Source organism: Penicillium bovifimosum (genome assembly GCF_028826915.1).
Source record: "Penicillium bovifimosum strain IBT 22155 chromosome Unknown utg000001l_segment0_segment0, whole genome shotgun sequence".
In the NCBI taxonomy this organism is placed as follows: Eukaryota; Fungi; Ascomycota; class Eurotiomycetes; order Eurotiales; family Aspergillaceae; genus Penicillium; species Penicillium bovifimosum.
The window spans coordinates 3,159,935-3,179,576 of record NW_026622710.1 but is presented as its reverse complement, the minus strand read 5'-3'; the positions used below and the strand labels follow the sequence as shown (position 1 = coordinate 3,179,576).

Genomic DNA, 19,642 nt, shown 5'->3' with positions numbered 1-19,642 from the left:
TAACACATCTGGTGCATTGGATGCTTTGTGAGTCTCAACTTTAAAACAGCAATGCAGGTACCGTTATGTGTGGAGATCTTACATAAACTAACTCGATGTTTGCCTGAGATTAGGCAATGCCAGAACAAAAGATTACCGTATAGACTGAAAATGTCGCCCTTGGAGCATTTGAGGTCTAGCGGTATAATAACCCATATTTTGTCCGACAGGTAATTTATCGCCCACATCTTATTCATCCGAGTATGACTATGTTTTCCGTACTCATCTCGGTGCGTCTCCTACCAATCAAGAGGAGTATTCAGTCTATTCAGTCATCTACCATTATTAACGTTGACCAGTATCTCTATTTAGGAAAAAGATAACTGAAGACACACGAAGGCCCTTCTGTTGAGTCGCATGTGTGTTCCTGTTGTTTCAGGGCTAGCGTTTATGGTTTTTCATATTTTTTTCCTTGCTCATGTTTATTTCTGTCAATTATGGGTCTGATTTGAGGTACCCACAGTCGACTAGTTCCTTGACTATTGCAGATGCGTGCAATCTTGGGTATCCGCCAGACTCTATGCACTTCAACATGCAATGCGCTGAGGCCAGATGCAATCAACAATGAGTTTTATATCTATTGAATTCAAAACACATCGTTACGTTCACGTTTATCGTACGCCCCACAAACTGTCACTTCCCTTTGAAGCTGTCCGTGCTCTATGAGCCTTAGCGAGCGTATATCTCAACAATCTGCACAATTATTATTATTAATTAATTCGCCCTATAGTTAGTTAGTTATAGCTCCATCTAGATTTATGCTGCTATGGGGGAGTACTATTAGGCTTAACGTCGATGATTTCTTCATCCATCACTTCAAAAGCGCCAATCACCTTCTACACACCCGCCACTTGAAGTTTGACGCTCCGATCCATCTTATCGAAGTGTTAGGACCGGCGTACTCGCGGGTCCAAATGAGGGGTTTAGAACTAGAGTGAAGAAATCCTAAGGGGTATTCCTGTATTCAGACTAATCGCTAAGGAGTCTAAGTCTGACGGGCAGTCATTGACTTGTGGAGAGCTCAAGCCAGATCACGTGACCCGGTCAAGCCTGACCGCCACGTGACTTGGCAGAATCCAGGTCCAAGTCCTCTGTAAGGCACTCGTGGGTAAAGGGACGTAACACGAAGTGAGAATGAGATCGCTTTCCGCTAAGACAGGCCATGAGGACAGGTCTGATCCCCTCCGCGGAACGGCACTAGTATGTTCCGGAGAAGACAAATGGAAGAAATCTCCATATCCAAGATAGCTCTAGATCTATCTAATCTAAGAATCTAAGAATCTGTTAACTATTGAAGAGGGGAACGCTCTACGGCTGTGTGCTCTGAGGCACACGGGTCGATTCAGCAAGTACCACCTAGCATAGTATCAGACCAGAGGAACAAAGAGGTTGGGTGCTTGCGCACAAGAAGAGAAATCAGAGATGTGTAGGAGTGTGTGTTGCTACTAAAGGCTACCTCGCGACTATATCACCAGCTCATAACTGCTGATGTAAGGGACGCTCACGTGGAAATCAAGGGAGTGGACAGGGGAAGCATGCCTGTAGGGGGAGGTCACACCTCCCCACTACATACCACCCCCCTCAAGAAATCGACCGTCCCCTGGTCGACACCAAACAACACATCAAAGTAACAGAAACAAGGCAAAGACAACCAAAAGGAAAACATCAAGTATCAGCCGTAAAGAAATGGGATTGATATAGCGACTCCCCCCTTGGATCATTCACTTCCCCCCCCTGCCTGAATTTGGTCTGATTTCCCGCTTACATCAAGGCATTAACTGACCGCTTTCCTCGCCGCCTCCTGGTCAAGCATTGGGATTTCACAAGTACTGCCGCGGTACCTACACTTACTATGTAAACTACTAGCAAAACTAAGTCACTCTGCAGTCCATAGGGAACGAACAATTCAATACTAATTGACCTCCAATTTATTCATCAAATCTGGCTTCCAACTTGGTGTTTATCATTCTCAACTCATTTTTCATTGCATCTGTGTCCTCCAAAAGCCTCAATAACATCATGTTGGGCCTTAAATCCCTCATGTCGGATTCTGATGTGGAGTTCATCACAATTAGGCGGGCAGAATATAGAGATGCCTTACGGTTAGCGGGAGGTCAGGCCAAATTCAGGCAGGGGGGCGGTGTCGAATGATCCAAGGGGGGAGTCGCTATATCAATATCCTAAAGAAAAACCATCCCTCTCGTCCTGAGCAGGCTTCAGTGCCCTGCGATAAAAAGATCCGGTTCATCGTCAAATTCGTCATGGTCACCGTCGTTCGGAGCACTCTCGTAACAATACTCTCGGTTCAGATACCCTTCTGGCAGTGAAGATGTACCTGCTGGATGGGCAGCTCTTGTCTCAAAAAGTAGACGGAAGAACGTCCTCCATAAGCAAGCTCTTCTGTCGAACCAAAAGCGCTGGAAGCCTTCAACAAACTGGCAAATTGTCGGGTAGTGCAACGCCTCAACATCAGAGCAGTGAAGCACCACTGGAAGGGCCAGGCGAACATCTTCAGACATGCAGATAGAACACGTGAACTTCATGTCAAACTTGAGACCCTAGTGACTTCGTAACGTAATCCCACCAGTCTCGCAAGTGTAGGCGGATCTCTGGAAGCACAACGGAACAGTTCTTCTCATCTTCATTAGCGAAAGACACAGATCCTTGGACCGCATTTCCACCTCAGCCGATGGGAGGGTAGTCTCCAACTTCAAAACCAGACAGCGACCTAGGCGGCGTAATAACAGACGTCTCGCCGAACCAGCTGCTGAGTCAGGGCAAGGGAATCCTCCTCTCCTTCACACACAAAAAGCCTCAATTCTCCAAAATGTCAAAGAAATCCGACCATGTCTCCATGCCTCAACATCCGTCTGCAGAAGCCCAAGGGAGTACACGTCTCTAGTGGCCGCGCCGGTGGAGCTGCGAACCTCCTCAGAGCGCCTCTTGTCCTGAAAAACCTCCGCACGGCCATTCACAGGGACAGCTGCTGTAGGATTAGGGCTCCGAGAACAAATTTCGTCGGAAACGAGAAAGAAAATCCGACAATGTCTCCACCCTCCCCAAAAACCCAAAAATTCGACCGTCCCCTGGTCGACACTCGACATCAGAAAAATAAATCAAAGCAAAGATCACCCATAATCAGTCAACATCAGTCAAACAACAAATAAAAGAAATAATCCAAGGCGCATTTGTCTTTCAAGAAATCGGCGCTCCGCAGGTCAAAACAACGAATAAACAAGACAACGCTAGAAAAATCAAGAAATTCCGCGAACATCAGTCAGAGCATCCAAATATGCTCTCCTTCAATGACCTCTGGGGGAGGCCGAGGGGGTAGACATATCGAGGGACCGTGTCAGAACCACCATCAACTTGCTCTGAGAGCCTCTTCTTGATGTTTCCCTCAATTTTCTCGCCCAGAGAAAAGACTTCGGGAGCGAGTTGGTTTCATTCAGAAAGTACGTATATAGCATCCTTAACGTCTGTTTGAAAGCAACCACGATTCTAGCCCGTTGAATACTAATACTGTATCAGCTATATCACAAATAGAACCAAAAGGGTGTCGCAGAACCAAAAACATGTCTGCTTTGGGAGGTTAGTCTGCCCCAGTCGGCGCCGATACCAGCGGAGGAACTCAGGAATATAAGAAACAAAAGAGAGACGCCCTACTTAATCTGGGGCGCTTCCTCTAGCGTGGGCACGATAGGCGTGCAAAGCGCCCGGCTGCTGCGGGAAGATCGCGACTCTTCTTTTGCCGCCATGTACGCCACGGCCGGTGCGGCGAATTAGAAGTATGTAGGCTCCCTAGGCGCGGATCGCGTCTTCGATTACAAAGAGCAGTAGGCTGTGAATGCGATGATGATGATGATGATGATGATTCTATTTCTAGTCTGATATAGCAATCCTATTGTTGCGGCGCTATGCAGACCCAGATCAGCTGAAATACATGCGGTACGTCCTCTGCATGAGGGACCATAGAAATCACAATTCCGTCCCATGTGCCACAAGCTCGTTTTCTCGGCCGATGTATAGGCACATGACCCTAGTAGCAGGAAAAGTCACAAAAACCCCTAGGAATTTCTACCATGCTCGGTATAGAGACAGCGGGAGGGAGGGGTGTGTATGAGAACCATGCTCCACGACCCCCCTATCTCTCCCCCGGCACTGGGCTTGTATCCAGCTTACTCCTCCTCCGCCGTGGTCCCCTTCTCACTCCCAGTCAGCGAGAGATAAAGGGATGGTGGCCGCGGGGTTCGAACCCGCTATACCTTGTTATAGGCGTGGGTAGGGCCCCTACTACCAGACGCCTCTTTGGTACACACCAATCGGCGGCCAGAGAGGACGGCCTACAAGATCGATTCCAGCACAGCAGGTGGCGCTCCGCCGCCGTTTGGGTCAGGGAACAAACCAGATGCGGGACTACGCGTCTAGCTGTTCTGATAAGGACTTGGATCATACGGAAGACAGTTGACGGACAGCATTGGTTGGGCGGCAGCCATGAACTCGAGCAGGAGGAAAAAGCCGGCGGGGCTTTACTATGGGTAGAGGCAGTTGGATATTGATTTTCGCAGGGTAACGAGCCACAGCGGGTTGAAGAAAGTATCGTTTGGATATGAAAGACCAGTTCGAGGTCTTTGCTAAGCTCATTGGCATGATCTAAATTCACATGAAAAATACAGAGTTTTACTATGTATGCCAGATTTGGAGGTTTTGATAGGAGATGTCATGCAGGTTCTATGAGGGGGATGTTGGATGCCTTGATGCCCCAGGCATCACATGTGTGTAGATAGAACCCATAGTTTCTCTCTCTCTCCTCCTTCTCTCTTTCTCCTCTTCGTCCACCTGAATACATACATTGTTTTCTCCATTGATCTCACATTGTATCTGTATTCCATGAAAATTCAAAGGGAGATTCTATCAGAACTGTGCTTGGTCTGCCGGCAACTCAGCTATCATGGGCAGAAACGACGGAGCACCGAGTAAGCTTGAACTATTGAACACACATCCGGTTCGGCGTCGCGAGCAAACTCCAACCGCAGGGAAGGTAATGGGATCCCTGGAATGTTTCCTGTGGTAGGAGGTTGAGCGACGGCCGTGGCAACGCTGACATCGGAGTTCATAAGCTGGTGGCTTTGCCGGTGGTTGGTAATGTGTTGTAGTAATAGTCGTAGCTCTAGGCTGAAAATGATTCGTATCCAGTACTCGCTGGGCATCACTGCGTCGAAACAAGCGGCGAAGTGGGGCTGATTCTCTGGTTCTGCCCTCCAAACAGGCCATGAGCATCTTCAATGAATTATGAGTGTCGGCTGCGTCATACCTGGCATTGATCCACAGATTGGTACCAACAAACCAATTCATTGCATGAGTGTTTAGAAATCAGTGAACATATATGGAAAGCTTGTGGCTTTTAGATGGAGGTCTCGTTGCAGCGCTAGATGCACCGCGAAGATTATGAATGATGTTCTAAACAGTCAATGCTGCTTCCACTTGGATTTCAAATTATCTCGAGTAGATGTTGGAAGAAAGGTTACTGTAGCTAACGTTCGGCTGCACGCGCCGGTTTATGGTATTAGGCGCTCTGGAAGGTGTCACTTGCATCTGGTTTTCCGATTGAAAGATGGACAGGGGATGGGAAGACTGCCTGGCCTCCAAGATTATGGACATCCGGCAGAGCGCCAATGGCGATCCCGTTCATCAGTGATAGACTTAGGCAGTAATTGAGTTGTTGGGTGTTGTTTTAACGGGAACTGGGGCTAAGGACAGAGAACGCGTTCGTGTGAACCTTGTTGAACGGTGGAATATAACTCACCGCGTTTAGACCGGTTCGTCCATGGTTAATGACGACGACGGAAAGTTCTCACAATGGCACGTACATTGCCAGTATTGGTGGCCAATGCAAAATTCGATGCATGTTCGAACGTGAATATATACAGGCCCAGTGTCACGTTATAATTTATTTTGAAAAGGATAGGAATCTGGCTCCTTTTAGGTACCTAAACCGGAAATTTGGTGTTTTTTCTTACGGTTAAAGAACCCTTAGTACAAAAGTAACTAGTGTTTATGCAGTTAAATGTAAACATGGTCATCAAATGGTTAACAGAAATGATAGTTTGTATTTTATAGCTAGTTGGAAATTTATAACTAATAGTTGGTGGACGGTTATTCTTTTTCAATGGTTAGGTAGGAGTTTGTTTGTTCAATCAGATAGTTAGTTGGGTTTTAGGTATAATGGTTGGTTAACGGTTAGAAGATGTTTGATGGTCAGTGAATGGTCATTATCAGTGCTGGGCCACGCTCAGTCTTCACCTTTGGTCCGGCAGTTTGCTGACTTGCTCCGGATCCAGAACCGGTGGTTTGGGTGCGGTTCGAAGTTTTTGTCCTCCTGATCTAGCTCGGTGGCTGACTTCTCTTTGAAGCGTATGAGTTCAGCCGCCTTCAACTTCCTCTCGAAGACACGAGTAAGAAAGGCGGCGGAGACACCCGGGAATATGTCGATGAGTGGTTTGACTTCAAGGGGGTGGGCTCACGGTTCTCCTCGAGATTCTCGTCACCTTGCAGGTCCCCACGAGGCCTTCTGTGGCGGAGGTCTGTCTCCGCTACATCCATTTCAAGGCGCCTGGCCCTGTCTCTCTGTATCTGTCCTAGCCAACTGGCACGGTCTGCCGCGTCCATGGTTTCCCAAACGTGGGCCGGGGGCCAAGCGGAGTCAAGGGGGGCAGGCGTGAAACTGCTGGACTGGCTGGACGTCATGGTGGAGAGCGATATGGTCAAGGCTTATCGGTGTAACGAGGATATGGGGCTGTCTTCATGGTGCCTGGCGTCTGCGGCCACCCGATCTGCGCCCTGCATTAGCCGCTTCCTTGTTACCGCATACAACATCCAGCTTTGCTTGCAGCGCCGCCACCTGCGCTTCCAGGGCATCTATTTTCCGGTAGTGTTCAACAATGGCCTCCATCTGCCGTTGTATGCCGTCGTTCCAAACATCTTGCTGCCTGATCTGCTCGTCCAGCGCCCTAGGTAGCTGTAGTCAATATACAAGTCTTTTGTCTTGGAAGTAGTCTAGAGAAATGACCCACTGCACTTGGAGGCCAGGCAGTCTTCCCATCCCCTGTCCATCTTTCAATCGGAAAACCAGATGCAAGTGACACCTTCCAGAGCGCCTAATACCATAAACCGGCGCGTGCAGCCGAACGTTAGCTACAGTAACCTTTCTTCCAACATCTACTCGAGATAATTTGAAATCCAAGTGGAAGCAGCATTGACTGTTTAGAACATCATTCATAATCTTCGCGGTGCATCTAGCGCTGCAACGAGACCTCCATCTAAAAGCCACAAGCTTTCCATATATGTTCACTGATTTCTAAACACTCATGCAATGAATTGGTTTGTTGGTACCAATCTGTGGATCAATGCCAGGTATGACGCAGCCGACACTCATAATTCATTGAAGATGCTCATGGCCTGTTTGGAGGGCAGAACCAGAGAATCAGCCCCACTTCGCCGCTTGTTTCGACGCAGTGATGCCCAGCGAGTACTGGATACGAATCATTTTCAGCCTAGAGCTACGACTATTACTACAACACATTACCAACCACCGGCAAAGCCACCAGCTTATGAACTCCGATGTCAGCGTTGCCACGGCCGTCGCTCAACCTCCTACCACAGGAAACATTCCAGGGATCCCATTACCTTCCCTGCGGTTGGAGTTTGCTCGCGACGCCGAACCGGATGTGTGTTCAATAGTTCAAGCTTACTCGGTGCTCCGTCGTTTCTGCCCATGATAGCTGAGTTGCCGGCAGACCAAGCACAGTTCTGATAGAATCTCCCTTTGAATTTTCATGGAATACAGATACAATGTGAGATCAATGGAGAAAACAATGTATGTATTCAGGTGGACGAAGAGGAGAAAGAGAGAAGGAGAGAGAGAGAGAAACTATGGGTTCTATCTACACACATGTGATGCCTGGGGCATCAAGGCATCCAACATCCCCCTCATAGAACCTGCATGACATCTCCTATCAAAACCTCCAAATCTGGCATACATAGTAAAACTCTGTATTTTTCATGTGAATTTAGATCATGCCAATGAGCTTAGCAAAGACCTCGAACTGGTCTTTCATATCCAAACGATACTTTCTTCAACCCGCTGTGGCTCGTTACCCTGCGAAAATCAATATCCAACTGCCTCTACCCATAGTAAAGCCCCGCCGGCTTTTTCCTCCTGCTCGAGTTCATGGCTGCCGCCCAACCAATGCTGTCCGTCAACTGTCTTCCGTATGATCCAAGTCCTTATCAGAACGCGGCGCCCAGGGCATCGCGAGCTCGCGCAGTACAAGTGAGTCATGAAGCATGGGCAAAACCACGATCGAATTTAGCCGGGTGTGAATAAGCCTCTCGGAGATACATACCCAGGAGTCTCGACAGTGAAGTGACTGACAATGGAGAAAAGCCGGGTTCCATTAGCCCACCGGATACGAACCGTTGTCCAACCAACTAGGCGTCCGACTATAGTTTCACTCGGATGGGTGGATAGATGGTCTCATTTATCCTGACCACCCGGGAGGTAGTTTAACCCAACTAGACCAGAATACGGATCCGTAACCAAATCAGTGGCCTGCGGCTTATACCTATCTTTCATTGCGAGGAATCAGGTAAAAGGTATATGCACACACACATTGTAACCACGAGTTACTGGATTACTGGAGGCGACGAATGGAATTTGAACTTGCATGCCACAGAACTCGGACAGCAACTCGCCCCCCTCCACCCCAGACATATTTGATCGATCTTTGACCCGTATTTGAGTCGTATACATAGCATACAGTGCATTCGGATTTCACGACTGGTGGATGCTTACTGGTTCCGACGGCAAAGCACCAAGTCGCATAAACTGCTAGAGACAGCATTGGCTATGGACCACCTCCGAGCTTCTCGATCAATGCCGGTCCCGTCACCAAAGTTATCCGTTGAATATTTGTCAGTAACGCAGTAGACACTTCGGTTCAAAATCCCCGGAAATAGCTTAATGACATCCATAATAGCTATGAATATGAGTAGTGACCAGCCTGTCCGCCTGAACGTTACCATTCTATCGCATCCAGATTTATTCAAAACTTAAAACTAGGTCTTACGATTGAAAGTCCAGTGAATTATGTAGATACCATTCTGGCAGATCGGCATACCGAATGTAGGTTAGCATGTTTCAAATTAGAAGTTGGGAACTAATTCCTGAGAGTGTGGTCTTAAAACTGATTTCGAATATGGCTGTACATGTACAATAGCTGAGTGAAATAAAATAAATTTCATGCCCAGAACAAAGGAATTTGGCGTTGTGCTTCAAACAGTGAAAGCATGGACTTGGCTGACTAGACCTTCGACAGCTAAGAATGCCTCTATAGATGCAAGGCCACGTAATGTGCCGCTGAGGCTACTGCATCAGTCATGTAGCTCTAAAGCTGCCCCTCTAGTAACAAGGCTACTTTATTTTCCACATTCACCGAAAAGAGCACATTGCCATTCGTTCCAAGTCAAAGCGCCAGGCCCTTCGTAAACGGTACAGCACGTCCGGTCTCCTCTTCGCAGTTAGATAGTGCATCAAACGAGGACGGAGATTTGATCTGAAACTGTGATTATTTAGTTCCAACTCCCAAAATGAGCATTATATGAGACTTACATCGGGCGATGACGCGCAACAACCCCTCGTACTTCCGTCTACAGTAAAGGGCCGCCAACCAAAGCGGATACCAGCAACAACTTTCTCGGCGAACCGTGCCTGGGTTTGGTTTTTTCTGTTGGCTGAAATAGGGGATGTTCTTCCAAAGCCATATGTAACCGGAATGTGAGGATTTGCGTGCCAAGTATGAGTCTCCGGTCCACCATGATGAGATTGAGTAGGGGCGGTTCGTTGGGAGAGATGCGTAAGAGAACAGAAGGATGGTAATTAAGTGAGGGCAAAGCTGACTCTTATATTGTGCGAATACCACTGGCTGCGTAATGAAGATGGAAGCAGTGCGAATATTCCGTAGTTGCTCCGATTACTCTTATGTCATTTATACTCAGGGTTGGTCGATGTTCCTAGGAACAAGGTTCGTGAAAAGCATCCGTTTGTTGCTCTGTCTTTTTGAGCGAGGGATTGCGGTGTTTGCATGCCGAAATCAGCTGGCCTAGAAGGTCACCAAGCATGAGGTCTACTGTACCTGGGAACAGCAGAGGAGACGCAATGACTACTCGTGAGTTGCAGAGTGCCAACGTGCAAATGTGGTTGTTGGCTGGGTTAAAATCAAGACGGGAATCGTCTCCGTGGGCAACTGACATCGGCAATGGGAGCTAGTGCAATGTATTAACATAACGAGAAGATTATCTGAAACGACCGATGCCGTATCTTCCATATCTGATAGAACGCGAAGGTGTTGAAATTGAAAGGCGACTCTTCCGGGGTACATAAAATTCGATCTTAGGAGGAGTTCAAGCCGTTCAACAATTACATAAATCCCTGTCCTTTCCTTGTTGATCTCGTTTGATACATCACGCAATTATCTGCATCCTTCCATCGCAGCCTACTCGTCTCTCCTCTTCGCTCTCATCATGTCCAAAGCTAACTACATCCTGTGGTCGCCATCAGAAGAGCAAAGACTTCCGGACTAGCTATCTCGAGACCAGCACTTATCGTGGGAGAAGAAATTCAAAGAATACTGTTGTGATACTGGTATTGCACGCGGGCCCGAGTCTGTACAAGGCCGAGGAGCAGGGCCAAACGCGGTGGTCATCCATTTTGCAGGAAACTCTGAGCTTGAATCTCGATCACTGGCGCAACTATCTCCCGGACATCATGAAATGGAGAGACTCCGATCCCCCGGCCGCTGATATCAACGCGGCAGGAATGCGGGCTGAGTACTACAGGGCCCAGTACATCATCCACCGGCCTATACTGTACCATGCTCTCCACTATGGCCAAACAGGCGCACGGGTTGGTCCGGCCGGCCAGGCCTACGTGTGCTCGCCGACTGACTCTTGCCCGCCCTCCAGCAAATGACAGACACCTCTTCGCGGTGCTGGAGACTATTACTCGGCTTTAATCTGAGCCGAGGAAGCCAAGATCTGCCCTCAATTTTTACATGGCATTTTACACAGTCCGTGGAACTGGCAAGAACTATTCAAAATCTCAAAACTGTCAACATTGTCCAAACACCCCGTGTCCGCGCAATTGACACCGCCTTTAAATGGCATAGGATACCTGAAAGAGGCAAATAATCATCGCAGAACGACAAGATATAATCTCGCCTACGTGATATCCAAACCAGTATAGTCAAAGTATAAGATCACGTAGATTTGAGGCTACACATTCATTCAGTTGCTCGAGCTTTAAGCTGTTTAATTCAAACCTGTTTAGCTCAGATCAGGTTAGCTCAACCTAGAACCTGTTCAAAATGGCCATTCTATAAGTAGCCAAAACTTTATCTTCTGTTTGACCATATCATTTACACCTTTAATTTCTGTTAGAGAATCCCCCTACGGCAAAAATACACGCAGGCGCGGATCGTGTTAGTCTTATCCTCAATGGAAACATGGGCCAAATTATGTTTATTTAACTGTGGTAATAAAGACTTTCCCCAGCCTGTAGGCCGAGCGAATTGTAGCCAAGGCTTTGATTAATTAGTGGCTCCATTAAATACTAGAAGCAAATTATGGTACTGTTCGTTCATGATACTGTTATAATGTTCGTTTTAAGATACTGTTCGTTCAAGAAAGTGTTCGTTCAAGTGTTAGTCAGATTATGAAGTCTAAGATAGTGTTCGTTCAAGAATGTTCGTTCAAGACTGTTCGTTCAAGACTGTTCGTTCAAGACTGTTCGTTCAAGACTGTTCGTTCGAGACTGTTCGTTCAAGATTGTTCGTTCAAGTGTCCGTCAGAATATGAAGTCCGTGTCTCAATATTTAGTTTTTCTATGCAGTCAGTCTCTGCCAAAGTGAACATACTCGGCTGAATAAGTAAAGCAGCCTCACTTTTCACCCACTATGCTAGTTTTGCTATTATCTGTTCGCAGACTTTGCCGGGGTTACTCAGCACTAATTGTACGTCACCGTCCTGTCCCCAATTTTATCACAAGATTCTTCGGTGACCAATAATTCTTCATCGCTCGCGTTTATCGTCGACTTACACAGCACAAAGGGGCTTTCAGCGGCCGTTTAAATTCCCCGCGGTCTGTTAAGCACTAGCTACTTCAACGTCTCGACACCTAAAAGACCGCCTCGACCTGAATACTAGGGTATTGCAGTTTACGATCTATTTTGGTCCGCTGGCGATAATTTAGCGTATGTGAAATATTTGCTCGGAGGTCGTAAACCCCCGCAGATTGATCTCTAAATACCCAGGAGAAGTCTACTGTTGACCGCTACCCGCCTGGCCTAAATAGCGGATCAGAATAGAATTAGCCGCGGGTAAACTTGGCCGAACGTCCCCCGTGTCTAGTAGCATAAGAAGGAGTCATTGCAGTTCAGAGTGCACTAAGTATGGCACTCCGATTGTATCTCAGTAAGCAGCGAGAGAATTATCTGAATAAATCAGACTAAAAGTTCGTTCACAAAACTGACACTGCCTAGGGCAGTTTAACCCTCGTTAATCAACCACAGCCCTTATTAAGGTTTAAGAAGGAGCTCTACATCAAGACTACCAATTTCAGCCAATCAGACCTACGCTAGCTAAGGGCACTCTGGCCAAAGACAGAGTGTTCTGAAGCAAGATCACAATTTCTCCGTCTACTAGTCATAGTGCAGGGGTTCTTCTCCGCTGACCTAATATTTCGCTGGGTTCTTTCTTATTACCGTAGGCAGTCCGGCTTGATAAATCACATGCGATATAGGGGTATACGTTCCCTTGTCCTTTTCCAGTGCCCGAATCTCTCGCGCCGCTGAACTTCCGTCCATAACAGGCATTTCCTGATCCATGAGAATACAGTCAACTGTCAAATGAATCGTGCTTCCACGCATCAAGGGCTTCCTGCCCATTGTTGGCCGTGGTGACCTCAAATCTCAAGACTAACATGAATTGTGTAATTCCAGCCCTCCGCATTTTCCTACCAAAAATTATATTTTCCAGCTTCCTGGTCACATTCTTGACCAGAGAAGAAGCTAGCCATGCTTTTGTTCTGCTTTTATCTCTGTGTATTCTGTCAACTGAGGCGTGTTACCCATGCACCTTGGGCGGCTTCTATTAAAACAACCGTCTTCTAAAATCACATGGACCAAAGTGACTTCTGGAAAACGGCGGGTGTCAAATTGAGGGTGGAAACTTGAATGAGATCAGTTGGCCCATTCACCCAACAATTTAGTGGCAATTTTGAGCCAGTTTGTCCTTTGATTTTCAGCGTTGCTCAATAGTTAGAAGAATCATGGCCAGTAAATAAAGCACCACTTTTGCAGAGACACAATAAGCAAATTAAGTCTTGTGCCTGCCTCATTAGTAATCTCTCCTATAAGTTCCGCGACCATAACTACAGATCAAATCTGATCCACTATGAGAAGGCGGGCTTCGACATCAAAAGCCTTGGCAAAACGGACTATACTGACCCTGTAAGTCTCCGAACAGTCCTTTGCAGCAACCGCGCTTCCCGTTGCTGTCACAAAGCACCTGAAAACCTCGTAACACACGTCAAAGTAGTGTCACCGTGGGCCTTCTATCAGGTTGAAGCCGTCCTCTCGTAGAAAGCGTGTGCCACCAGATAAATCTTTTGATCAGAACAGTGTTGGGGCGGCAGATTCCTTCTCCACCTCATAGCTTTGTAGAGCCATCCCGGCTACATCAAGAAACCTTGTAAGTCAACAAACAGGGAAGCTGAAATAGCATTTCGCGGCCACTCACTCGATCCATAGGTCGACGTACTTCTGGTGAAGGACTTTGACCTTACCAGCACATTTATACCTGTTATGGAAGTCAGACTCTCGGAAGAGTTATTGGCAGGACTCAGTGGATTTGCGTTGCGAGCCGTGTCTTTCGCCCGCCGAATCGAGAGCCTGGAGAAACATTTCGATATCTCAATATTTTCTTCAGCATCCAGCTGGGCATCGCGATCGCCAAGCATCCGCTTCGTGACGGAGTATTTCCCTCTCTTTTCACCCTTCCGTCGAGCGGGTGGGTAATTGCAGTCCTCTACGTAATTGAAGAACGTTCCTGGACCAGATAGGTTTGATCTCAAACATCCCATCTGTACAACACCAGAGGACTTCCAATCGTTTGAAAAGTGGGCCACCACACCCCAATTCAAGACGGTTGTGGAAACGTATGTCGCCAGCTAAGGCCTCTGATCCAATCAACCCCCTTCCTTCCGTCTCTTCTTTTCAGAAAATATCTGACGCAGGTATAGCTGGGACAAAGAAGCATGTAAATACACGATCACCGAACCGGTGGAAACCAGCGGTGGTGTTGACGACTATGCTGAATATGCATTCGTTGTCCGTGAACGTGTTGGTACATAATACCTTTACCTAAAGGCCGAACCATGCTAATAGTATTATTAGACCGGAATTCCGAGGAGGTGATGCCGTACATAGACATCAAATCGGAAGGCCTGCGTGGCATTCTGCGTGTGGTGCTGCACGATGTCAAAGTCATTAGTCTGATGGAGGACAAGCCGTCAGTAATTGAGACAGAGTCTTATTTCCAACGACAACGCTAACGTGGATTTAGATCGAGCAAAACGTCCTTTTTCATTTCCTCCCAGAGCTTAACAGATGCGCGGAGAACACGGACAACCGTTCGGACCATACATCGACAGCGTCGCAGCATCTCCGTTTGCTCATCGACCACCTAAAGCAAGCATATGTACCGTATATATGCAGTACTCTGTTGGCCAGTTCTGCTAACGGTCTTGCTTGGGAGAGGGGGTTGATCTTCACGCTTTGCGAGTAGTAAATTGGCCATATCCATCAACGAAGTGATCCTAAGAGCAGCACCTCTATTGTTCATAGAGATCAACCAGTCCTGAATCGATACCTCCTCGAGATGGGTGAATCCATGGCCTGTACCTCTAGTCTCAGACCAACTGGTAACCCCTTTCATCCGGCCTCGTAGCGTAGACCGCGGGACCTCGAAAGAGCGAGCAGCAGCAGTAATTGAGGTCATCCGACCATTTTTAATAGCTTTTATTGCTAGCAGAATTCTGCCTTTCTGCTCAACCGTTGAGTTACAGGCAAATGGTACCGTACAGCAGCAGTAACGATTCTATTGGGAGTACTCAATACTACAGCGGAAAACTGCCCAAATCAAGGACTGATGGAATCACGGTCAGGCATGATACTGATGTCAACGGCGCAGTGGGGAAGCCCTCAGCTATCCGACACTGATCACCAGTCATCGGGCGACTCCATCGGACCACCATCAGGGCAGGCCGAAAGGAATCTACTACCGTCCAAACCTACGTTGCTCCAAAGAGATGGATCGTTCATATCGCCAATGCAAAAAAACCAGCCGTAATGTTTACTGATCTGGGGGCTTTGATCGGACAATCGTAATCGCACTGAGCGTTTCCGGCGCGCCAGAAACCGTTGCTTCCGATATCGCTCGTCGTAAGCAAAGTCCCCGAACGCAAGAACCTCTAGTCTGGGTAAGCCGGTCGGTCCGAACGCCCAGTCCGCAAAGTCCATGACTTCTTTGATCTCAGCTAAATCGCTGCCGAATGCCTCCGACGCATCTGAACCGTCCGATGGCCCCGTTCGTGGGGACTCGATAGATTGTTCTTCCCAGAGACTCGCAAAGTCAAAATCGCGGTCGGAAAGGGAGGCCCGTCTCGCCAGCCCGTTCCAACAACCGCACGGACATCTCTCGTCTCTGTCTTCTGCCCGAATCTGCGAGATGACTTCCAATTGAATGTCTCGATGGAGATGATCTACGCCTGTGAGTCGAATATGAAGCACCCGAAGATGGGAGCCTTTCGCACCCGGTTCAAGACTCGCTCGCTGTGTTAAAGGGATCAGCCGCCTCTCTTTCTCGTTACTGCACCCTCCTCCCACGCAAGTAACTAACCACAGAAGAAGTGTTTGCACACAGCGCCAAGGCAGAGAGCCGATTGAGATGCCTCAATTCGGCCTTATCGAATATCCAGGACGAGCAGAAGTCTCGAGTACCCCACCACAGTCTCTCGTTATCAATCGGAGCGAGTTGTTTTTCATGAAACACAAAGGTCTCCAGGGTCCGGCTGTGATGGCGGATCACGGCTTCAATCTGGTGGGTGTGTGCAAAGTCGGAAAGTTTCAGATAAAGATGCTGCAAGTCTTGGAGAGAAAGTAAAAACGCAACAACCGGACCCAAACTTGCCTTGTTGGGGCCAAGCGCCTGATTATCGCAACAGAGCTCAAATAGCTGCAGTTGAAGCTTATTCTGCAAGCGCGACAGTGCTTCCAACAACTCGCAGGAGTTTACGCAGTCACGCAACTTCAAGGACCTCAACCCAGCAAAGGTCGACAAAGCACTCGGTTGCGTGCTTTTCTGGAGATATGCCTTGGAGAGTGTTAGGCACGTAAGAGAGGGCAGAAAGGTAGGGGCGGGGCCCGCCACACGTGTTGTGGTCACGAGTGTGGACCCTTGCAGCCCAAGCACTTGACGGGAGAAATCCGGTCTGCCAGCTGATGCGCTGAATGCAATCGAAAGTGTTCTCAAACGCCTTTGGTTTCGACTAATACATTTTTGCAGTAGCCCGATCTCCGTCGAATGCTGGATACCTTCCCATTCGATGACCTCCAGGGAAGATAGTTGGCACAGACCACCTAAATGGTCCGCGGCATGGGGACAGGAGCCATCTGTGACCAACGAAAGTTGGATGAGATTTTCCTGATGTTGGATTAAGTATCCCTCTCTATCCAACACACCAGCTGGAAGGCATGTGCCCAAGCGCCACCTGGTGGCCGATCAGCACTGAGGGGGATTCGTGATATGGGATGGTCTGATACGCACGTGAATGACCGAAGGAGACCAGGGCTGAGATGTGCGAAGGCCAAGCGAAGTTGATCCTCAATGTCCTCCAAGAACTGCTGATGGGCCTTAGCGCCGTCGGGGGTCCCAATAGTCGAGAAAGGATCAGCGGCCAATCCGACCGCCCGAAAGATGTTGAATGCTGCACAGCGATTGAACCGAGTGAGATGGATCGGGGCGTCAAACTTCAAGTGGCGGGTGTGTAGAAGGTGACTGGCGCTTTTGGAGTGATGGTTGAAGAAATCATCGACGTTAAGCACATTCAAAGCCCATTCACTCGCAGCACGAAACACGACCACACGGTAAATTCGAGGGACCAGAGCATGGTAAAGTTTCGAAGAGGCATGGCTTAGGGACCGAAGAGCAAGGGGGGTAACTAAGGAGTCAGCAATGCGCTCGGGTTCCATAGGAGAAAAGTATGGTATACGGACCCACTCGGCAATATTTTCCAGGAGCTCGTTCGGGAGATCCTCGAGCATTTTATCTGCGATCTGGTGTTTGTTCTCTTTCAACAAAGGAAGGCCCCTTTCCTTTGTACTACGCATCTCAATGAGGCCAATTGCAGCTAGACAAAGGAATAGATGAAACTGCCACTAAAGAATGACAGAACAAGAATTAAATACGATATTGCACAGAAGTTGTTCAAATAAACAGGTCATGAGTGGCGAGCTGGATCGAAGAAGATGCCAGGAAATTTGAACGATGGAGAGGACTCGGATAAGCATATTGACATGAGTTACTCGGCACGTGTAACTATGATCAACTGTTGAACCCTGGCTATAGAACCCGGTTGACTGTACCTTGTTTCGGGACCTATACGAGTAATTGGGCGAAAGGGGAAAAGGACCAACATAGTACCTGTGGAGCGGAGAGTCACATAGCCGTGGGGACAGATGGTCCGGCCAACGGCATTCTCCCTTTGGAACTTAGTAAAAGACCACAAAAGATGAACTGGGTTATTCGCATCCACCCTATGTGGCTTAAAATAAATGAATGGCTCTATCCAGTGAGATCTGGAAGATCAGCCAAGCCTGACAACATATGTCCACTCCTGTATCTCTCCGAGGTGGTCAACATGGCGGACGATTTATAAAAATACTATTATCCATATTCCATCAGGGGAGATTAGTCGGTGTCCTACAGCGAAGTGGCTTCGACCTTCTATGTGCCTTGGTCGACGAACAAACTAGGGTGGCAGCAATGTCAGGTTCGTCAACGTCTACTGAAATGGCTACCTCAGTTCAATCGAGACTACGCCAGGGTCGATCCGCCAGATGAGAATGGCAAAACGGAAGGAGATTGAAGATGCTTCGTCTCCTTCTAAGAGACATCAACCAGACCGTGACGCATCGCCGACTCCCACTAAAGCATCGAATCGGAAGGGGAAGGGGAGAGCTAGGCATCAAGCGGAAAATATTGAAGGTCTGTATTTCGATTCTGATCGATATAGTGGCTGTCAGTCTGACTTTATAAACATGAGCCGTCTACTTCGACCGGTGAGCATTATTCTGATGACGATCTTACCTCGGTGGAGGACTCCGACTTCTCTGCTGAAGATGGAACACATGTTGATGGTCTGGAGACTAACCCTTCCAGGTTGATGGATAATACCAAGCACCTAGAGTGCGGTGGGCTGACGGAGCAATAGAAAGTTCGACCAAACGATCGCTTCCTATATTACACGATCACACATGCCCTTGTGTGCTTCAATAATGACAAGGTCTACAGCAAACTGGGCTTGAATGCCTCTGTCATTACTTCCCCCTCAAAGCTATGCTTTCGCAGCCGGATAAAAATGTACTCCGGCGATTGGCTGTACTCAAAAACCGGTATAAGCGCTATCGAATAGGGACCGATATAGCGCAAGGCCGGGAGTTCCAGACCGATACAGACTTCTTCATGGCCTTGAGCAAGGAAAGCGCTGCCACCATGGCTCGGGACTCGAGTCGAGATACATTTACTGAGTTTCGCAAAATAAGCCTTGCCAGTATAAACGAGCATGATTGCCACCTCCAAGGCCTGGCTTTACGATTTAGTAGGTATAGGGAGCCGGCGACGACATGAAAAACAGTAACACCGAGGAAAGCGATCTGAACGGGGTAATCGCCGGCAATAATCGCATTGAGGTCCGATTCGGTTGAGAGGGTGAGGCGGAATTGGGACGCCGCAATGACGACAGAGTTTCAATATCAATAACCACTGGCTCAGAGGCGTCAAGATCAATGATTGATACCTCTGACTCTGGAGCAATTGGTGCCTGTGGCTCAGGAGCATCTGGTGCTTGTGGCTCAGGAGCAATTGGTGTCTCCAATTTCAAAGCAGTTGGCGAAGCAGGTCCTGGAGAAGTAGGATCTGATTTGATCTCTATCGTACGAGGCTTCTTGTCAAGAATGACATAGATCTTAGCACGTTTCTCTCGCTCCACATAATCAAATTGATCATAGAGATCCTCGAGATTTTGAATATGATCAAGATTATTGGAGATCAATGTAGGACATTTCCTTGTACAATGAGTTGCCAATATGATAGTATCACCTAATTCAGGCTCGAATTCGAACTTCTCTTCTCGTATTGTAGGAAGAAGATCTCGACGAATAGAGCCCTCAAAGTCCAAGATCGTACGACGTTGTAGGATATGAGCAAC

At 48.0% G+C, this 19,642-nt stretch overlaps 3 protein-coding genes across 3 annotated transcripts; 1 reads left to right on the top strand and 2 right to left on the bottom strand.

Annotated features, from left to right (window-relative positions):
• Positions 1–6,331: 6,331 nt before the first annotated feature.
• On the bottom strand, positions 6,332–6,786 carry N7515_001198 (uncharacterized protein; the record flags this gene model as incomplete). Its single annotated transcript, XM_056661942.1, has 2 exons — positions 6,332–6,543; positions 6,564–6,786. The coding sequence occupies 2 exons, from the start codon at positions 6,784–6,786 to the stop codon at positions 6,332–6,334; spliced, it is 435 nt and encodes a 144-aa protein (XP_056527108.1).
• A 4,078-nt stretch (positions 6,787–10,864) lies between these two features.
• N7515_001197 (uncharacterized protein) lies at positions 10,865–14,707 on the top strand (the record flags this gene model as incomplete). The annotated part of the gene is made up of 5 exons (XM_056661941.1): positions 10,865–11,026; positions 13,905–14,163; positions 14,251–14,311; positions 14,396–14,499; positions 14,550–14,707. The coding sequence occupies 5 exons, from the start codon at positions 10,865–10,867 to the stop codon at positions 14,705–14,707; spliced, it is 744 nt and encodes a 247-aa protein (XP_056527107.1).
• Positions 14,708–15,374: 667 nt separating this feature from the next.
• Positions 15,375–17,477, bottom strand: N7515_001196 (uncharacterized protein; the record flags this gene model as incomplete). The annotated part of the gene is made up of 3 exons (XM_056661940.1): positions 15,375–15,986; positions 16,054–16,924; positions 16,981–17,477. 3 exons carry the CDS (start codon positions 17,475–17,477, stop codon positions 15,375–15,377), a joined length of 1,980 nt encoding a protein of 659 aa, XP_056527106.1.
• Positions 17,478–19,642: the final 2,165 nt, after the last annotated feature.